Here is a 20,579-nt window from a genome sequence, read left to right on the forward strand (position 1 = left end):
TTTTTGTGTGTGTGTGTGTGTGTGCGCGCGCGCGCGCGTATCCGTGTTTGTGTGTGTGTGCGCGTTTGCGTTTGTGTTTGTGCGTGCGTGCGTGTATGTGTGTGTGTGTGTATCCGTGTGTGTGTGTGTGTGTGTGTGGTGACAGCAGCTAATCCGCCATTCCAGTAAAATTCCCCCCCCCCCCCCCCACACACACACACCCCTGAGTAAGCATGACCGCAGCAGACCAGAGAGCTATTTACTATTTAAACCAAGCTGTCTACCCCCCCCCCCCACACAGTTCAGAGCCTACACCACTGCTCACACAAGTAGCTCAGATACAAACACATCAGATAGGAGCTAGTGCATGCATGCACACACACACACACACACACACACACACACACAGCACGAGACAGAGCATCAGGAATGCCAAAATAGCACAGCAGCTGTAAACAAGCAAACCTACTGTTCCTCCGCGAGAGAGAGAGAGAGAGAGACAGAGAGAGAGAGAGAGAGAGAGAGAGAGAGAGAGAGAGAGAGAGAGAGAGAGAGAGCGAGCGAGAGAGAGAGAGAGAGCGAGAGAGCGAGAGAGCGAGAGAGAGAGAGCGAGAGCGCACACACACACAGAGACCCAACAGGAAAGTGGAAGAATACAATATCCAGCCCATAATATCTGAGGAGCTATCCAGCCCATAATATCTGAGGAGCTATCCAGCCCATAATATCTGAGGAGCTATCCAGCCCATAATATCTGAGGAGCTAACCTGTTCTGAACTAGAGCCTGGTGTGGTCTGTGTGACCATATTATTGGCCGATATTAGCAATTTACCGATATATCTGTATCAACGCTTATGACGGCCGATAAATATTTTTAACTTGTTTACAACATGAAAGTTCATAGTTTACAATGCCTTTAGGAGGTAAAAGACACAGACGGTAGTTTGCATAAAGTGATCGTTAGGCATTAATACATTTTAATAAAAAGTGATCATTAGGCATTAATACATTTTCTTGCGATAAGCAGCATGAAGCATAAACTAAAGTAGTTATTGTGGCAATGGTGGTCATCAAAGAACAAACACAAGGCACTACTTATTTCATAATAATACTGTTATTGTATACTGTAAGACTGTATTTAGAATACCAAATAGTTAAGCCTATTTTGAAATCCTCAAATATTGAAATCATCTGTAAAATCCCATATGGATACGCTACTCTGTATTTGTATGAGTGGGTGATGAGTGTGTGTGTGTGTGTGTGTGTGTGTGTGAGTGTAATTGATCTGTTAGACCGATGCCAGATTGTCCTGATCATTTTACCTCTTTGACTATCTAACCTCTCATCATCTCTCCTTCTCTCTTTCCCCCCTCCCCTTCTCTCTTTCCCCCCTCCCCTTCTCTCTCTCTCTCTCGGAGTCATCTGGTGATGACTGGAGCAGCTGTGTGAGGTCTGAAAAGGACGGACACGGATACACACACAGGTCACGATCTCTATTGTCGATGACTACGATATATATCTACACTACCGGTCACTTAGAAATGTGTGCGGTCCACGCGCACACGCACACACACACACACACACACACACACACACACAAATACTCTCATCAACAAACACACTACGAGTTTGGATCAGACCGTCACATCCAGATCCATTTCCACCAATGTATAGGTTAAAAGAAATCTATGGTTAACGGACCTCTATGGTTAACAGAACAATGTATAGGTTAACGGAACTCTATAGGCTAACAGAACAATGTATAGGTTAATGGAACTCTATAGGTTAAGGAGAGGAGGAGAGGAGAAGAGAGGGGGAGGAGAAGAGAGGGGGAGGAGAGGAAAGGGGAGGAGAGAAGAGAAGAGGGGAGGAGAGAGATGAGTGTGAAGGAAGAAGAGGAAAGATTAGTGCTATGAAAAGCAACAACGGTCATCACTGATCAATTAACACACACACACACGCAGATATGGGACATCAGCAGGTATTAATAGCTTAGAGCTCATCATCCTGTCCAGACACACAGTCATATGGAGGGAGAGAGAGGGGATGAGAGAGAGAGAGAGAAAGAGAGGGAGAGAGAGGGGGATGAGAGAGAGAAAGAAAGGGAGAGGAGAGAGAGAGGGATATGAGAGAGAGCGAGAGGGAGGAAGAAAGTGATAAAGGAGACTGGAGAGTGTTCCGTCTCAGCTTTGCCTGCTGATTGGCTGGATTGACTGCTAAATTACATGTGCTCTCACATGCATACACACCTGTGCTAACCAGACACACACACACTCCTCTATAGTATATATATATATATATATATATATATATATATATATATATATATATATATATATATATATATATATATATATATATATATATAAATATATATATAAATATATATAACTCTTATGATCCCGTGAGGGAAATTTGATGTCTGCATTTATCCCAATCAGTGAATTAGTGAAACACAAACAGCACACAGTGAACACACAGTGAGGTGAAGTACACACTAATCCCGGCGCAGTGAGCTGCCTGCATCAACAGCGGCGCTCGGGGAGCAGTGAGGGGTTAAGTGCCTTGCTCATGGGCGCTTCAGCCGTTCCTACTGGTCGGGGTTCGAACCGGCAACCCTCCGGTTACAAGTCCGAAGCGCTCTTCTCTTCCAGCTAGGAAGCATGCACGCACACACACACACACAGCTGTCCCAGTGCTAACCTCCACACACACACAGAACTAATCCGGTATGCACATTAACATAAAAGGGTGTTTACACATTTGTTTTTAGAATGCGTCTTTGTAAACATTGCTATCCGAAGTGTACCGTGCGGATTACTTGTGTTCAGATATTCTTACTGCCTGAGTGTGTGAGTGTGTGAGTGTGTGTGTGTGAGTAGCCATCCACTATAGCGCTCATTGTAGGAGCAGCAGCAGAACATATTAGTCACACCCACACACACGCTTACACTTTTACTCAGCGCTGTAAAGAAAACAATAAACACATGCACCACCTATATCCATACCTCATACACACACACCTAACCCTCATACGAACACAGACATTCATCACAAATAGTGACATCCCACCCAACACACGCACGCGCACCCACCCACACAAGGGCTGGGCGAGAAAACGATAGCGATATGTATCGCAATAGACATGTAACCGATATCAATAAAAAAAAAATACGTTCGATAGAACATTCGATAATTAAAAGCAACACACACCTCACGCCTTACGTTGTCCATAAATAAATGGGCTAAATATAGCTTGCATTGTAGTATGTGCAACTCTACCAGAGTAGGCGATAGAAGTAGGCCTACCTATGTGCAACTCTACCAGAGTAGGCGGTAGAAGTGAGTCCTTGCCTACCTCAACAAAGACTCTCCTTGCCCCGTGCACCTCAACACAGACTCTCCATGAGTCCTTGTGTTCTTTCTCTCTCTCTTTCTCTCCTCTCCTCTGCAAACCTCGTTCTAGTTATATAGACCACAAACAGTTCCTTGTTCTAGTTATATAGACCACAAACAGTTCCTCGTTTGCAGGTTATATAGACCACAAACAGTTCCAATTCTTCGACACCGTGTCACCGCTAGACTAGAGGGGAGACGGGATGGGGGAGATCTGGGCACTTCGTGCCAAGTTAAAGCAGCGTTGAGATTAGGGATCGACCGATATGTTTTTTTCAGGACCGATACCGATATCAATTATTACCAAAACAGGAGGCCGATAACCGATATGTAAAACCGATATGTCAGTTGTCAAAAAGGGGGGTAGATAGTAAAGGCGATATGCTGCAAAAATTTCATTCAAAAGCATTTAATTATGCAAACTTTTCTTTCTTCTTTTGATACACAATTGTCTATCAACTTGCATCACTTGCAAGTGTATATCCTGTGTATCATGTTAATCCAAGAGCTGAGTGATACCAATTATTTTAATTGAGTAGGCCTACATAATGGGCTATGTGCTTGTTAAGGGACCTGTCACAAAGAGGACGCTTTGCCATCGTGTGTGTGAGTGCACGAGAGAGGGAGAGGGAGAGGAAGAGGTGCATGTGTGATGGCAAGTGTTAGGGTTGAATAGTTTAACATATAGTTTTAAAATAGTTCGTAGGCTATTTAAGCATGCAATTTGTGTCCATATGCTATAAGCTACACTTTTGAGAGTCTAAAAGGCACGTTAATAGCCAACTCAGGACGCGATTTAGTTCAGGTCGGATTAAATTACGGCCGGCCCTGGGGGCATGTAGTCTTTTCTGACAGTCCGTTTCAAAAAGGAGCAATTAGACTTTTTGACGTTCGCTATCGCATAATTTAGGACTTGTCTGTACTATGTCTGCCGAGGTGTCCCGTTATTCACAATTAACGGACAAGGCGGAGGCAAAGAACTCCCGACGCGCAGCACCCGGGTTTGCAGGCTAACTAGTAGCCTAAACAGCATATCACTAACGTGCATCAATCGGGAATTCGCTAAATGAAGGAAGTGGGTGCTTTACTTATTGATCCGGATCAAAGAGACAATAGCTTACAAAGTGGTGTTTTTGTAACTTCAGTGTAGATTATTGTGATTCATTGCAACTTCAGCAATGTAGGCTACCTTCCTTACCTTCGAAAAATAGCTCCGTACAGCTGAAGTCCAGTCTACAGTCTGCCTCAGTGAGAATCCTAAACTTTCTCTGTGTTGAGTCTTCAATCCTGATTGGTTGCATTCATGCTAACTAACAAATCAGACGGTGTAGTGGGCGGGACAATGCTCTTGACCACAGAGTAGCAAATGCAAGGAGTGAGAGACGCTTTACAGACAAAGTAGCGCGTTTCATTCTTTATCCATTTCAATATCGGCTTATCGGTGGAAAAAATGACCGATACAGATTATTATAAAAATTCTAAATATCGGCCCTAATAATCAGCCAGGCCGATAATTGGTCGACCCCCTAGTTGAGATGTTCTAATTTGTTCAAGATGTTCTTATGCATTTTTCAGACGTTTTACTATGGTGTCTAGGGATGTAACGATTACCGGTATAATGGTAAACCGCGATAAAAATGTTGACGATAACAATTACCGTTTTCATTTCAAATATCATGATTATCACGGCTGATTACTGCGGTGTGGAAACCGTGTGTTTAATCCTTCCCAGATTCATCCAAGCCTGCTTTTGACATACAGTAGGCCTGGTACAATGAAACAAAACTGGTACCCTACTGATCCTGTTGTTTAATTGATGGTTTTACCAAGATTCAGATTAGGCTACACCTGATTTTAAAAGGCGGAACTTTTTCACCGCTAAATGTGCACTGTATCATGTAGCCACTCTTTTTATGTTCGCGTCCACATTAAATCCATTCCACTCACGTTATCAGGAGAACACAGTAGCCTAAAGTTTTATTTTGAACGCTTACTTTGGTCTCTCTCATTGCATCCATTCCAAATAACAGAAATAGCAAACTCCAAGTTAGGGTAAGTTAAGCTATAAACACATAGCCAATTAAACATGAATAAAAAAGTTAACGGGACACTTTTTGAAACTATTTCAGCTTGTGTAGGCCTAACAGTGCTTTCTGAACATATTGAACACACTTTTAGAAATACCGTGACACTTGCTGTGGTTAAAACAAAGTAATCACGGGGGCGGTCCTTTGTCATTCCCAAGTGCCATGAATGCACCATTTGACCTCCCTGTGAAGTCATGGCTTTATGGAGCAGTTTGACCTCCCTGTGAAGTCATGGCTTTATGGAGCAGTTTTGGTGCATTCATGGCACTTGGGAATAGGGTTGGGCACCGAAACACGGTTCTAATATGGCACCGGTGCCGACGCAAACGGTAGTAACTGCATTGAATAACAACATGGATTTCGGTGCCTCATTTCGGTGCTTAAATAGCGTTTTTTTTTTCAAGGCATCACTGCATGTCATGCGCCATCTCTAACGTCTTGCTCTGATAGCAACACATCCAGATACAGTTAGCTAACATCATAAACACTGGATGTATAAACCAGAGGGGTGCACCTGCACCACATAGGCGAGTGGACAGTGTTTGACAGCTTGCGTGAGCCCAAGTAGCTTACTTTAAAGCGATATCGCGAGCTCCTGTCAAAATCTAGCAGTGGGCCTAACTACACACAAGCAAAAGGCTATGAAACAACATCAACAGTAGGCTAGCCTATACGTTACACAATATCCTTGCTAATGCGCTAACTGACATTTATTTGAAAGGTGAAAACTTTATTTCAATGTGTGTTAAACAACATAATAGCATATTAATCTTTTATGTGCATGAGGCCCATATAGCATCACAATGAATATGAAGATAATGTTAAAAGTAAGCTGGCAAAAACATAAATATGTAGGTTACATACCTGATGTCAATGAGCTGTCAAAGAGGTTATAAAACCATCTCCGTACGTTATCGCTAATTAAAATCAGCTGACTGGTGTTAGCGCATAGCCATAGTTGCTGTTAAAATGTCTACTAGGCTAGCGCTGGGAATCTAAACACTTCACAGACATGTAGCCCAACATGTTCAAAACTACTGCGTGTTATGGGTTAAGACATGAAATTTCTTGAAGCATTTGGGAACACACTGAATTAACTGGAAAGTAGAGTCCCTGTTAGATTTGCTTGCTTACAATGACCTGGCAGTTTTATGGCAAGCGGTTTTAACATGCCTTATGGCAAACCACCTACACTGGGTAAACTTGAAAGCAGAGTGTGCATGCATGGCAAGCGGTTTTAACATTTAAATGTATTATTCGTAGGAGCAATGAGATATTGATAGTAAATTGAATATAATAGTTCAATTTCATGTTCAAATTTGTCTCATCAATAAAAAAAAAGCAATTCATGCTTTAGACCATTTTAATTTAAAACATTTTTAAAACAAAGTACCGGTTCAGGCACCGTTTCGGCCCCGGCACCGTTTTAAAAGTATCGATTTAGCACCGGTATCGGATAAAACCCAAACGATACCCAACCCTACTTGGGAATGACAAGGACGGCCCCCGTGGCTACTTTGTTTTTCCCACAGCAAGTGTTCATGCTTTGCCGTCTGAATGTGTGAAAAGCACAGATGCCACAACAAAGGTTAAAACATACACTCACTAATCCTAAATAAACAACTGTATGCTTAAAATATAGTGTAAGACGCTTGTGAAAGAAAGATAAGCAGCTTTCAAGTGACAAAAACGGCAAATTCCCAAGTTCACATTAAAACTGTTGGACAAGAAAGGCCACATGGACTACAATGTGACGACAAAAGTGATGACGAGCCCCTAACTGGGCAACTCTGCAAAATCTAGCCCCAGTTTCCAACTCACGCATTACGTAACGTGAATGACGCGGAATGATGATGTTTTCACTGGGAAAAATGTTTTTCCGATGCCCATGAACGCTAGGTTTGACCTCCCTATGTAGTCATATGATCTCATACCTTTATGGAGCAGTTTGACCTCCCCGTTCTCCCTCTTTATCACGTTGGACAGTTTGAGTTTCTTCTTCTCCCTCTCCTTCTCTCTCTCTTTATGCAGGTCTTTCTCCTCCTTCTTCTCTTTATGCAGGTCTTTCTCCTCCTTCTTCTCCTTATGCAGGTCTTTCTCCTCCTTCTTCTCCTTATGCAGGTCTTTCTCCTCCTTCTTCTCCTTATGCAGGTCTTTCTCCTCCTTCTTCTCCTTATGCAGGTCTTTATATATTTCTTTATGCAGATCTTTTTCCTTGTGCGTTTCCTTGTGCGTTTCTTTATGCATTTCTTTCTTTTTTTCCCGCTCACGCTCCCGGTCTCGATCCTTCAGCTTTTCCTTGTTGATGTGCTCTGAGGAAAGAACACAACACACACACACACACACACACACACACATGAGCAGAGAAGACAAACACACACACGACCAGACCAATACACACTAGTCAACTAGTGACCACAGGACAATAGTTCTGTATATTAACAGTAATGTATATTAACCCTTAGAACCCTAAGCTGTGTTTAGGGCATTTTCACTACCTTTATTCATAAGGATTTATTCTGGTCATTGTAAGTGCCACACACACATATTATATATAGAGTCTAGCCTATACATATCTGCCATCATTTCATGTATAAGTACTAGCATTGATTTTATTTTGATTTTTAAAGAATTAAAATATAAAAAGTGTATTATAAAAATTCTTATATTTTGACATGTATCTCACCACAGCAAGCTCATAGCTCTACACGCATTTCATGTGTGTGTAGTGCAGACGGTCCTGAATCGGGCAATATAATTGCCATGTTGGAGGGATACTCTGGGGCTGAGCAATTTACAGAAATATGTGGTGTGTGATTTACGGAAATAGATGCCATTTTTTATTTAGTGATGAAAATTGACCTTTCTGTGCTCCATATCCGTGACACGAACTGATCTGACCTGACCCGAGTTTGCGTGTTAGCCAGTGCGTGCCTAGGTGTATGCACTCAATGATTCTCAACTTTTTACTGCATTGCCATTAACAAAGTAAAGGCAAAAAAGGTGTTTCTTTGTTGAAAAAATTGGGATGCAATGTGAGCCTTGAATTGGATGCCATGCAGGAATTTGCTAGGATCTCAAAACCGGATTATGAACATGCTTTGCCATAGAGAAACACACGATAGCGTTGGATTATAAACATGCTTTGCCACAAAAACAGACCAAAACGTGGGGTAAGTCCAGCTATATGAAGTTATTATATTGCCGTCACTTCGTCTGTTTTATAACCCAGAAGGATGTACTTCTGGGTTAATGATAGCTCTGTGTCTCCTCTTTCATTTGACATGTGTGGCATATCTATCCGATCACGGGTCCGCGAGTAATTCAAACGAGAGTAATGGGTGTGCAGCATCGGTTTGTGTACATGACGTTATTATTTTGCAGTCACTTAGTCCGTTTTCAAAAACCAGAAGGATAGATATACATGGTACCAATGAATAGCCCTGAGTCTCCTCTTTCATCTGATATGCTTGCCATATCTATGCGATCACGGGTTTGCGAGTAATTCAAACGAGAGCAATGGGTGCGCAGGTGAACGCAGAGAAGTATAGACTGTAAATATGATGCAATTTGATTTAATTTCATGATTTTTTTAAATTTTCATACTTGATCGTACAGACTCTCTGCGATGAACAGTTCCGGAGCAATGTAACAGAAAAGAAAGGGTGTGTTTTTTGACGCACTTTGCGTCAATCTGGTTCTAAGGGTTAAGACTAGTGACCACAGGACAACAGTTCTGTAATAAGGCCTTAGTCAGCACAGGACAACAGTATTGCATCAACCCTCTAAGCTCCAAAGTCGCAAAATTGCGACAAACAGCAACACTGATTAAAACAGACGATCGATCCCAGTACGGTGTCAAATCTCATTTGAACTCTCTACCACTAGATGGCAGACATCCAGAGCTTCGATATAAGCCCAATATCACTTCTCAAAGTGCAGAGGAAGTAGCAAAATCAAACATAACAAAACGGGAAGAATAAGTGCATTTGTTTGTATTGACGCGGAAGCGATTCTGTCTATCGTTTTGTACAAGAAATGCACCAAATGGTGAATAAAACATTCACTAGTGATGAAGTCCTGGATCTGTTGTTTACTGATTCTGAAGGAAAATATCTGACTTTTGGAAATGCCAAGGGCTGCTTGATGAGTTAGTCGTTAGTCGATTAGTCCGTCGTTAGTCGATTAGTTAGTCGTTAGTCGATTAGTTGCCAACTTCTGTCCCACAAACAATAACAAAACACTGGAGCGCACGGAGGGGAGGAGTCAGCTAGCGCTGTGTTGAGTCCTTTAAGCAGCGTTGCCTACCCTTCCTTTAAGCCGCGTTGCCTACCCTTCCTTTAAGCCGCGTTGCCTACCCTTCCTTTAAGCAGCGTTTCCTACCCTTCCTTTAAGCAGCACATTGCCTACCCTTCCTTTAAGCAGCGTTTCCTACCCTTCCTTTAAGCAGCGTTGCCTACCCTTCCTTTAAGCAGCGTTTCCTACCCTTCCTTTAAGCAGCGATGCCTACCCTTCCTTTAAGCCGCACATTGCCTACCCTTCCTTTAAGCAGCGTAAACAAAACTAGATGTGTGTGTGTGAGATAGAGGTGGCAAAATATTGTGACAGTATTGTAGAGTGTCGTGTGTCTGTGTGTGTGTCAGTGAAATAAATGCCCTGACTGCATGTTAGGCCTTAATGATTGTAAAAAATATCTGCTGTAAAAAATATAGCAGAAACAGCTTTTTACTGCAAAGAGGAAGTCTTCGGGATATAAACATCTAGAAACAGCTCTAGGATGAGGGCTTAGAGATGTAAACATCTCGAAACAGCTCTAGGACGAGGGGTTGGAGTACAGAGCCGTTTGTAATTATCAATATCTTTAACAATAGGATGAGGATTTCAAGATATGAAAATCTAGAAACAGCTCAGTACTCCAACGCGAGGACGAGGGCTTAGCAATATGAAAATCTAGAAACAGCACAGTACTCCAAAGCGAGGACGAGGGCTTAGCAATATGAAAATCTAGAAACAGCTCAGTACTAAGCATGTACTCATCACATCAGATGATTCATGTAATTGGCACTGAACTACAACAATCAGATGACTCATGCTCACAGCTGACTATCGTAACGGTTTGAAAGTCTAGCTTTTTTACTGGACTTGGCTAGTCTCATGCTCACAGCTGACTATCGTAACGGTTTGAAAGTCTAGCTTTTTTACTGGACTTGGCTAGTCTAATCCTAACCATTTTCTCTGGACTTTTTGTGGCGAGCATGATGAACTCACAGGACACACACACAAAATAGATCTATTGTTCAACCTCAGTGTGTGTGTGTAAGAGAGAGACCAATCCAGAGCAATCCAGATTCAGTGTGTGTGTATTGCAAGATAGCAATTACTATAGTCTTCAGTCATCACACACACGGACCTTTTCAGTCATCACACACACACACACGTCCACATACGGACGGTTTCTGAAAGCCTTTCATTTCAGAGCTAATTTGGCGTCTCAATCTCTTACCCTGAATCTTCGGAGAACCCAGGCCTGGTCTGAAGACGAGTCACTGGTGCACACACACACACACACACACACACACACACACACACACACTTGAGCTGCTGTAGCTGGTGTGTCTTACTCCACAAAGCTTAAGACTATTCAGAATCCACGGAAACACACACACACACACACACACAGAGAGAGAGAGAGAGCGAGCGAGCTCCAGTAGGCTAACTGTTTTGTATCCAGTCTTGTATCCAGAAATTGAGCAGCTATGTATCCAGAATGAATGCTCATCCTTTCCAGGCCATGTTTGCCATATGTGTGTGTGTGTGTTTAGATAAGGGAAGCTCCCTCGTCCTAAGCTGACGACTAATAATCATCTTATTACAGATCAGTTTCAGCACAAACCAGTGTTTCCTCTATGATGATTTGGTAGTGGCGGCCCCCCACGGTTTAATTTTCTTCCCCCATGGTATCAGAAATGGGGCAGAGGTACAATAGTCACAGTTGCCTTTCAAAATTCATTGTGCAGACCTGTTGTAGATTCTGAAATATACAGCTCAATCACAACTGAAAATAATGCCTTATTGTGTGTGAAGAGGTGAATACATATAATTGTTTGTGTTGCAGCGAAGTGTCAGTTGTCAGTTCCTTTATTCAAATAATAACGTTCTGTGTCTGTGTGGACTGCTCCCACTGTCCGTGCTCCTTGCATTTAGGCAAGTGGGCGTGTCAAGCAGGCAGCTCTGAGTGAGTGAGTGCGCAGCCAACGTCAACATAGTTCTTTGCCGACAGTCCTCGGCTTGTGGATAAAACAAAAGGTCGTAATGAAATCTGGAACTTTTCGGATACATCACGGATAGTGAAGGCAAGCCAACAGGTACACCGAGGCCCGTCTGTAAAATAAGTTTCAGAGGCATTCAAAGGAATTAGGCTTCACATAGAACTTGCCTAAGCACCTCACAGACATATCCCAACATATTTAACAGGGTTCTCTATAGCCTGTTTAATGGTGTTCTCTATAGCCTGTTAAATGGTGTTCTCTATAGCCTGTTTAATGGTGTTCTCTATAGCCTGTTTAATAGTGTTCTCTATAGCCTGTTTAATAGTGTTCTCTAAAGCCTGTTAGCCTGTTTAATGGTGTTCTCTATAGCCTGTTTACGACAGGTTAACGATTAGACTATAGAAAACACCATAACATGATCAGTGCCAAGTTCATCTCCTCAGTTATAGGCTAGGCCTATAGCCTAAGTGAACCGTGTGTGGTTTGTTCTGGGATAAAGCAAACCTTCCTTCATCAGTGAATTTTGACGAGACATGCTACTATAACTTTACCATAACTTGCAAACGATCTATTTAACCCTTAGAACCCTAAGCTGATTTTAGGGCATTTTCACTACCTTTATTCATAAGGATTTATTCATTGTAAGTGCCACACACACATATTATATATTGTTTTTTTCAGCAGAGTCTAGGCTATCCAGATCTGCCATCATTCCATGTATTAGTACTAGCATTGATTTTATTTAGATTTTTAAATAATTAAAATATAAAAAGCATATTATAAAAATTCTTATATTTCAGCATGTATCTCACCACAGCAAGCTCATAGCTCTACATGCATTTCATGTGTGTGTAGTGCAGACTGTCCTGAATCTGGCAATATAATTGCCGTGTTGGAGGGATACTCTGGGGCTGAGCAATTTACAGAAATATGTGGTGTGTGATTTATGGAAATAAATGCCATTTTTTATTTAGTGATGAAAAATGACCTTTCTGCGCTCCATATCTGAGACACGAACTTATCTGACCTGATTTGACCCGATGTTGCGTGTTAGCCTGCGTGCCTATGGTGAATGCACTCATAATGATTCTCAACTTTTTACTGGATTGCCATGAACAAAGTAAAGGCAAAAAACGTGTTTCTTTGTTGAACAAATTGGGATGCAATATGAGCTTTGAATTGGATGCCATGCAGGAATTTGCTAGGATCTTAAAACCGGATTATGAACATGCTTTGCCATAGAGAAACACACGTTAGCGTTCGATTATAAACATGCTTTGCCACAAGAACAGACCAAAACGTGGGGTAAGTCCAGCTATATGAAGTTATTATTTTGCTGTCACTTCGTCTGTTTTATAACCCAGAATGATGTACTTGGTATCAAATGATAGCTCTGAGTCACCTCTTTCATCTGACATGCGTGGAATATCTATCTGATCACGGGTCCGCGAGTAATTCAAACGAGAGTAATGGGTGTGCAGCGTTGGTTTGTGTACATGACGTTATTATTTTGCAGTCACTTCGTCTGTTTTTATAAGCCAGAAGGATAAACATGGTACCAATGGATAGCCCTGTATCCCTTCTTTCATCTGATATGCTTGCCATATCGATGCAATCACTGGTTCGCGAGTAATTCAAACGAGAGTAATGGGTGCGCAGGTGAACACAGAGAAGTATAGACTGTAAATATGATGCAATTTGATTTAATTTCATGATTTTTTTAAAATTTCATACTTGATCGTACAGACAAGTGTGTAGTCTCTTTGGAAAGCCCCATTTCTGCTCTGTCATGGAATAATCTCGCTTCATCTCGCTATGATGAACAGTTCCGGAGCAATGTAACAGAGAAGAAAGGGTTTGTTTTTTGACGCACTTTGCGTCAATCGGGTTCTAAGGGTTAATATTCAGACAGTATCTGTAATGTTTGTCATGGCATGTAGATTGCAATTTGTACAATAATTATTTCCTAGATGTAGGATAGGCTACCCAAAATATGCTCATTAAAGCCCACAGTATATAGAGTACTATAGACTGCAGCCCACCATGAAAAATACTGGATAGATACGAGTTACCGTATTTTTATATGAGTACCATAGCCTGCTCTGGCCTGCAGCCTGCCGTCTATTGGCCATGAAAAACAAACACTGGTTATATACAAGTTACTGGTTATATATACACACGAGTACTATAGCCTGCTACTGGCCCACTGGCAAAGTTTCTTGCTGACCCCTGGCCTAAAGATTCGGCCCTTCGCATAGAATTTAGTGATTTGCATGCAACAGTAATTTGAACACTGACCTTAATCTAGCCTAATTTGGCTTTTTAAAGTTCATCTATTGTCAAAACACACGTGTAAAAGAACTATAACAAACAATAAAGGACTTAATCACACACAAACTACTATTTTACTGATTTTAAAAATAATTAACCTGGAGGAAGTTTATAATAATAAGTAATACGTTTAGAACCCAGAGTTTATAATAATAAGTAATACTTTAGAACCCAGAATTGACCTGCACACCACCAAAGTGCACCAAATTTAACACAAATGAGGTCTGCGTTCTTTCTTTTCCAGATATTTGAGATGAGGTCTGCGTCCTCTCTTTTCCAGATATTTGAGGATTTCAACGTAGTATTGATTCAGTATCGAGTATCAAGATATTTATGGCAGGTATTGTATCGGAATGATGCATTTCCCTTGACCCTCGTCCTAAGCTGCCGGCTGATAATCACCTTAAAGGGGTGTGTGTGTGTGTGTGTTCAGTGTGTGTTTATAGGGGTGTGTGTGTTCAGCGTGTTTACAGGTGTGTATGTGTGTAAAGGTGTGTGTGTGTGTGTGTGTGTATAAAGGTGTGTGTTTACAGGGTTGTGTGTGTTCAGTGTGTGTTTACAGGTGTGTGAGTTCAGTGTGTGTTTGTGTGTGTTCATTGGGTGTTTACAGGTGTGTGAGTTCAGTGTGTTTACAGGTGTGTGTGTGTGTGTGTGTGTGTGTGTGTGTGTGTGTGTGTGTGTGTGTGTGTGCGCGCGCGCGCGTGTATTAGTTTACAAGTGTGTGTGTTTCCAGACGTGTGTGTTCAGTGTGTTTTACAGTCGTGTGTGTGTTTACAGGTGTGTGTGTGTGTGTGTAGAGGTGTGTGTTTTACAGGTGTGTGTGTGTGTAGAGGTGTGTGTTTTACAGGTGTGTGTGTGTGTGTAGAGGTGTGTGTTTTACAGGCATGTGTGTGTTTACAGGTGTGTGTGTGTGTGTGTGTGTGTGTGTATGTATGTGTTTCCAGGCGTGTGTGTTCAGTGTGTTTTACAGTCGTGTGTGTTTACAGGTGTGTGTGTGGTCAGTGTGTGTTTACAGGTGTGTGTGTGTGTGTGTGTGTGTGTGTGTGTTTACATGCGCGCGCGTGTGTGTGTGTTTACATGCGCGCGCGTGTGTGTGTGTGTGTGTGTGTGTTTACATGCGCGTGTGCGCGCGTGTGTGTGTGTGCGTGTGTGTTTACATGCGCGCGTGTGTGTGTGTGTGTTTACATGCGCGCGCGTGTGTGTGTGTGTGTGTGTGTGTGTGTTCAGTTTGTGTTTACAAGCGTGCGTGTGTGTTTACAGGCATGCATGTGTTCACAGGCGTGCATGTGTGTGTGTTTATAGGTGTGCGTGTTTATAGGTGTGCGTGTGTTTACATGCGTGCGTGTGTGTGTTTAGTGTGTGTTTACAGGCGTGCGTGTATTTGCAGGCGTGCGTGTGTGCGTTTACAGGCGTGCGTGTGTGTTCAGTGTATGTTTACAGGCGTGCGTGTGTGTGTTCAGTGTATGTTTACAGGCGTATGTGTGTTTACAGGCGTGCGTGTGTGTGTTCAGTGTATGTTTACAGGCGTATGTGTGTTTACAGGTGAGTTTGTGTTCAGTGTGTGTTTACAAGCGTGCATGTGTGTGTTTACAGGTGTGTGTGTGTGTGTGTGTGTGTGTGTGTGTGTTGATGTTATAAGTGTGTGTGTGTACAGGCCTGTGTGTGTGTTGATGTTATATGTGTGTGTGTGTGTTTCTTCTGGTCAAGGCAAAATGATGACCCGCTGAGTGTGAAAAGGAAGCTCACTCATTAATGTCCAATCAGGCTGACCAACAACATCACCCAAGTGGGCATCGCCCGAGTGGGCATTGCCATCTCCGCTCTGGGTATCAGACACCAACGAGGTTAATGGGGCTCCTGCAGGGGTGTTACAACACCGACCACACACACACAGACACACCTGCAAACACATAGTTAAACACACACACACAGACACACACACACACACACACAGACACACCTGCAAACACATAGTTACACTCACACTCAGGGAACCCTGAGGCACTAACTCACTGCAGAAGAGCACATACAGCATGTGCTGCTGAGAGAAAAGGGGTGTGTGTCCTTCCACGTGAAGGTGTGTAAAATGAGCGCCAACAGCACTGGGATGAGAACCGGGCCGTCTGCGTGGCGCGGAGCAGACGAGTGAAGAGCTCGCGCTCCTCCAGTCCTGTTCTGGGGGCGTGGTGCGAAAACAGCACTTAATGGCGGGCGATTGTTTATAGCCAACACTGGAACACCGCGTGCGTGCGTGGGCCGTGGCTGCCGCCACCCAGGGCACAACGACGCCGCGCGGATCCGCCACATTCACCAATGTTACTGAACATCCCGTTAAGAGGACCGGGGATAATGACAGGCACGCGTATGCGCGCCAGCTTACCAGGAATTCCACTCTAGAACACTCGTGTTGGCGAAATGGAAACTATGTGTCTTTTCAGCGCGCGTCAAATTGTAACATATGTTTCCAAAATCAGTCTTTTATGCTACAGTGGCCAGAAATTGCACCAAAATAGCTGGCGGGGACAATTCATGGAAGTGTAATTCGCCATATAACGGCGGAGCTTTTGATATAACCGCAGGTTCAACACGAGTACATCCGCAGCCATTAAGCACACGAGCTCAAGAAGGCGATTTAAAACTCGGTTGAGTAACAAACGCGCTCCAAATGGGGCCAATCGCCCCACATCTAACCGAAAGTTGCGATCACGAGCATTAACACAATGTAAACAAGGGTGAAGAATACTCCCAGCATACGTTATTTTTGCAACAAGCCATCGAAATATATCACAGGTCCAGCCACATTGCAACAACACGCACACACTTCTTGGGCCCACATGCGTGTCTAGTCCGCTCCGAGTAGCAAACTGGTGGCTAGTTCGCTAGTGTTAGCTCAACGGTAGCTGGCCTGTTCTACGTTAGCAAGCTAACGCACATTAAAACCCCAAACAAGAGTAGAGCTCAAGCGCAAAGCCACCAACTATCAAAAAGATGCACCTACATAACAAGCAAACTACTGGTAAGTTTGTTTGTTGACAGACTACAGCGGAGGTTAACAAGTTACAAGTAAACAAGTTAAGGCGAAGGACTAAGCTAACTAGCTATAGCTAAATCCTCTGACATTCGCCTTACCTTTCTGTACCAACTTCACCTCTCCGTTTTCCTTCTTCGGTCCAGAGACGAGCAAGCTGCTGACGTTATTTTCCGCGGGTGGCTTATGTTTTTTCTTTTCCTTCTCCTTCTCCCGTTTTTCCTTGAGCTTTTTGGGCTTTGGTGGAGAGGCGAGGAATGCGCTCTGCTTGAACACTTTGTGAAGGGGCGGTTGGGCTGGCGCCGTAGGGTTGCTCGACTTGATGGGACTGAAGCTCCATGTTGTCGGACTGCCATAACTCTGCTTCTGGTGCTGCCGCTCCGCTATGCCGCCGCCTCCCCCGCCTTCTCCGTTCAGTTTCTTGGGTTTCAGGCTTTTCTCATCGTTTCGCACTTTCTTCGCTGGTGGAGGGTGGTGGTCGCGTGAACACTGCGGTCGATTTTCCGTCGTGGCTTTCGGCTCTTTAGGTTTGGACAGCGGGGTTTTATTCGCTGCACCAAAGTGAATGAAGCTCACTGACTCCGCCATCTTGGGGCTTTCTCTATTTACTCTCTCGAGCGCTACTGCTGTTTGTGTAAAAGGCAGGGAGGGGCGGGGTCTAACGGAGACTGACAGGCGACGTAGCCTGGGGGCGGGTCCTGTGTCTACGTGAGCCGATTGGTGGGTGGAGAAATGGAACACCGGGACGTGTCGCATAACGCGGGAAAGACTGCAGAGTGCTTCAATGAAAGACGTCACTGCCCTCTAGAATAACCACACCAAATACCATGCATCATTTAAATACAAAAAAAATGATGTTCTCTTATTGATAGTGTCTATTCGTTTCACCCACCTCTGCATGCCTCTACTAAAGGTATTGTGTTTTCACTCCATTTGTGAAACGTGATCTAACTCGATGAGTGTGTAGCCTTGCTTATGCAGCGCGCGCATCTGATGTCTCCCCTCTCCCGTTAGAGGCGCACGCGATTGCTGCCCGGCCCCTGGCGCAATGCCTCCACCGTCCTCTCGCTTCAAGGGAATTCCGCTGGCAGTGGCAGAGACTCTCTCATCATGTGTGAGAGTGTGTGTGTGTGTGTGTATGGTTCAGCCATGGACGCACAGGAGATCTGCCAGAGCCTCTGGCTGACACGCGACTGAGAGCCACTCATGTTGAAACAGCTCCAGTGTGTGTGTGTGTGAGAGAGTGACGGGTGTGTGTGAGTGACGGGTGTGTGTGTGTGTGTGATCATTTACCATGGCTCTTTTATGACCTTTGCTTAATCTCTGAGGACCTACATTGACGGGCTCCAACATCCGAACCCTCATCACACTCATCAAATATAATCAACCTCAGCTGTTGTGTAGGCTAATTCAGGATGTATAATTGCTGTTTCTGTCCAAAATCCTAGGATTTTTTGGGAAATGTAGGAGAGAATTCTGTGTAGGATGAATAACAAGCCTTTTCCCCAAGATTTGATTGTTTACCCTTAGTTTAATACCACTACAAGCATGATTTGATTGTTTACCCTTTGTTTAATACCACTACAAGCATGATTTGTTAATTTTTATCTATTTTTTTGTGGTTACCTTGTCATACTAAAACTGTCCTTTCAAAGTCCACCACAGTGGACATGCTATAAAATGTAAAAAAATCACATCAAAAATGAAATTGGAGGACACTTTTTTCTTGGTTCCCAGGAGTATAGAAGATACAACATTTTGCTGGTTTTATGCTAATGTGCAAATTATTACCTTTTGCCAGTTCCAAATGGATGGATTATCGCTTGATGGAAAACAGAACGACCTTGAAGTCTTTGGCTCAGCAACCAAACTCAAATTAGTCTATCTGCACCCAAAGTCAAATCAGTCTATCAGCACCCACACTCAAATCAGTCTAATAGCACCCAAACTCAAATCAGTCTATCAGCACCCAAACTCAAATCAGTCTTTTAGCACCCAAACTCAAATCAGTCTATGGCTCAGCAGCACCCAAACGTAATCAGGTAGGCAGTAGGCCTCTATGTAAGGGATAACGGCCGCCGAGGTGTCCTGTTATACGGAATTAATGGACGAGGGCGAGGGGCAAAAAACTCAGCGGAGGGATTCAGAATTAAAAGCCACTCCGCCAGCCAATCAGAAAAGAGTATTTCTTCTCTCCGGGTGATAATGTCTCTTAGCTGTTTAAAAACCTGACCACCAGTGGTTTCTAAGTGATGCGCAGGACACACTTGCCTGGCCACGACTACCAAGATCTCCTCTCAGGGACATACTACACCATAGTTCACTACCATTTCCATTGGTTGGCAAATGACCCAGTCAGCAGCGAGAGGGGATGGCGCTGTAGTTTCAAAATGGGAAAGTGGCTCCTGTAAGTATATATATACTAAGTAGCTATTTGGTAAATAAGTATATATATATATATAGTGGCTCTTTGGTAAGTAAGTATATATATATATATATATATATATATATATATATATATATATATATATATATATGTATATAGTGGCTCTTTGGTAAGTAAGTATATATATACTAAGTGGCTATTTGGTAAGTAAGTATATATATATATACACTCTAAACCCAGATTTAGTTGTAATAAATATGTTAGGTGGTCACTACTAATGTTTATGTGTTTTGTGAAAACTCTATGTCATAACTAAAAGAAATGAGTTGATTGTACTATTTAAGTGAAATATACAGTGCACTGATCATGTTAAGCAGAGACAACGATAAATGTTATGTTTTTGCAAGGCAGAGGAGGGGTCTAAAAAAATTCTACCCATCAACCGTTCCTCCTGCTTCTCAATCCAGATGAATGACTCCATGCCTCTTGCTGCTGTGACAAATAGGCTACTACATCAAATGGTGGGTGAACTTTCTGATGAACTTGTTGAAAAATTCAAATTCTGATGAAATAACCGAAAATTATGTTCAGTTTGACCAATAGTTAGCTAAATGTTTGTTTACGTGATTAACTTACATTAACCTGAGAAAAGTAAGGTAACATTAGCTCCATTGTTAGCATGCTAGTAGTCTTTCGGACAGTTAGCTCATGGTAGCTACCTTCCATTGGGTGTGTATGCCAGATTATAACAATATCACATATGTTTTCGTGTAAATATACTTGTCTTGGTGCTACTAAGTTTAATTCAGACTTTATTATTGAAATAGGTGTTTCTGTCTGTAGACAGTTTTAGCTAACCATAGCAGCACATGTTGGTTAGCTTTTGGCTAATGTTAGCCGATGTCCATTCACTTATTTGTTGCATTCAAACTTTTATTTCAACTGTGAAATGAACATGGACTAAAAAATTGTTTTCTTATGTTCTTTTTTTATAGGTTATTCGTCTTTTTTTTATAGGTTCTTCATCTACAGTGGATGTGGAATATTTATGAGTTTAAATGTTGTTTGTTCATGTTTTATCAATAATAAAAGGCATTCCTATA

At 42.7% G+C, this 20,579-nt stretch overlaps 1 protein-coding gene and 1 long non-coding RNA gene across 3 annotated transcripts in view; one reads left to right on the forward strand and one right to left on the reverse strand.

Moving 5' to 3' along the window:
- Window positions 1-17,821, reverse strand: part of LOC121697603 (lysine-specific demethylase RSBN1L-like) — a 42,935-nt gene extending 25,114 nt beyond the window's left edge. For both annotated transcript variants that reach the window (XR_006026494.1, XM_042079185.1), the window contains exons 1-2: window positions 17,192-17,821; window positions 7,397-7,774 (exon numbers count right to left, since the gene is read on the reverse strand). Coding sequence is in view for 1 of the 2 variants with exons in the window: in XM_042079185.1 (XP_041935119.1) it covers window positions 7,397-7,774; window positions 17,192-17,678 (865 nt within the window). In the remaining variant the exon portion in view is untranslated. The remainder of the gene's footprint in view (window positions 1-7,396; window positions 7,775-17,191) is intronic.
- A 1,947-nt stretch (window positions 17,822-19,768) lies between these two features.
- LOC121697609 lies at window positions 19,769-20,579 on the forward strand. The gene is made up of 2 exons (XR_006026497.1): window positions 19,769-19,997; window positions 20,494-20,579. It is a non-coding gene; the product is annotated as an uncharacterized LOC121697609 (long non-coding RNA).

This window comes from Alosa sapidissima, chromosome 22 (assembly GCF_018492685.1).
Source record: "Alosa sapidissima isolate fAloSap1 chromosome 22, fAloSap1.pri, whole genome shotgun sequence".
NCBI classification, from domain to species: domain Eukaryota; kingdom Metazoa; phylum Chordata; class Actinopteri; order Clupeiformes; family Clupeidae; genus Alosa; species Alosa sapidissima.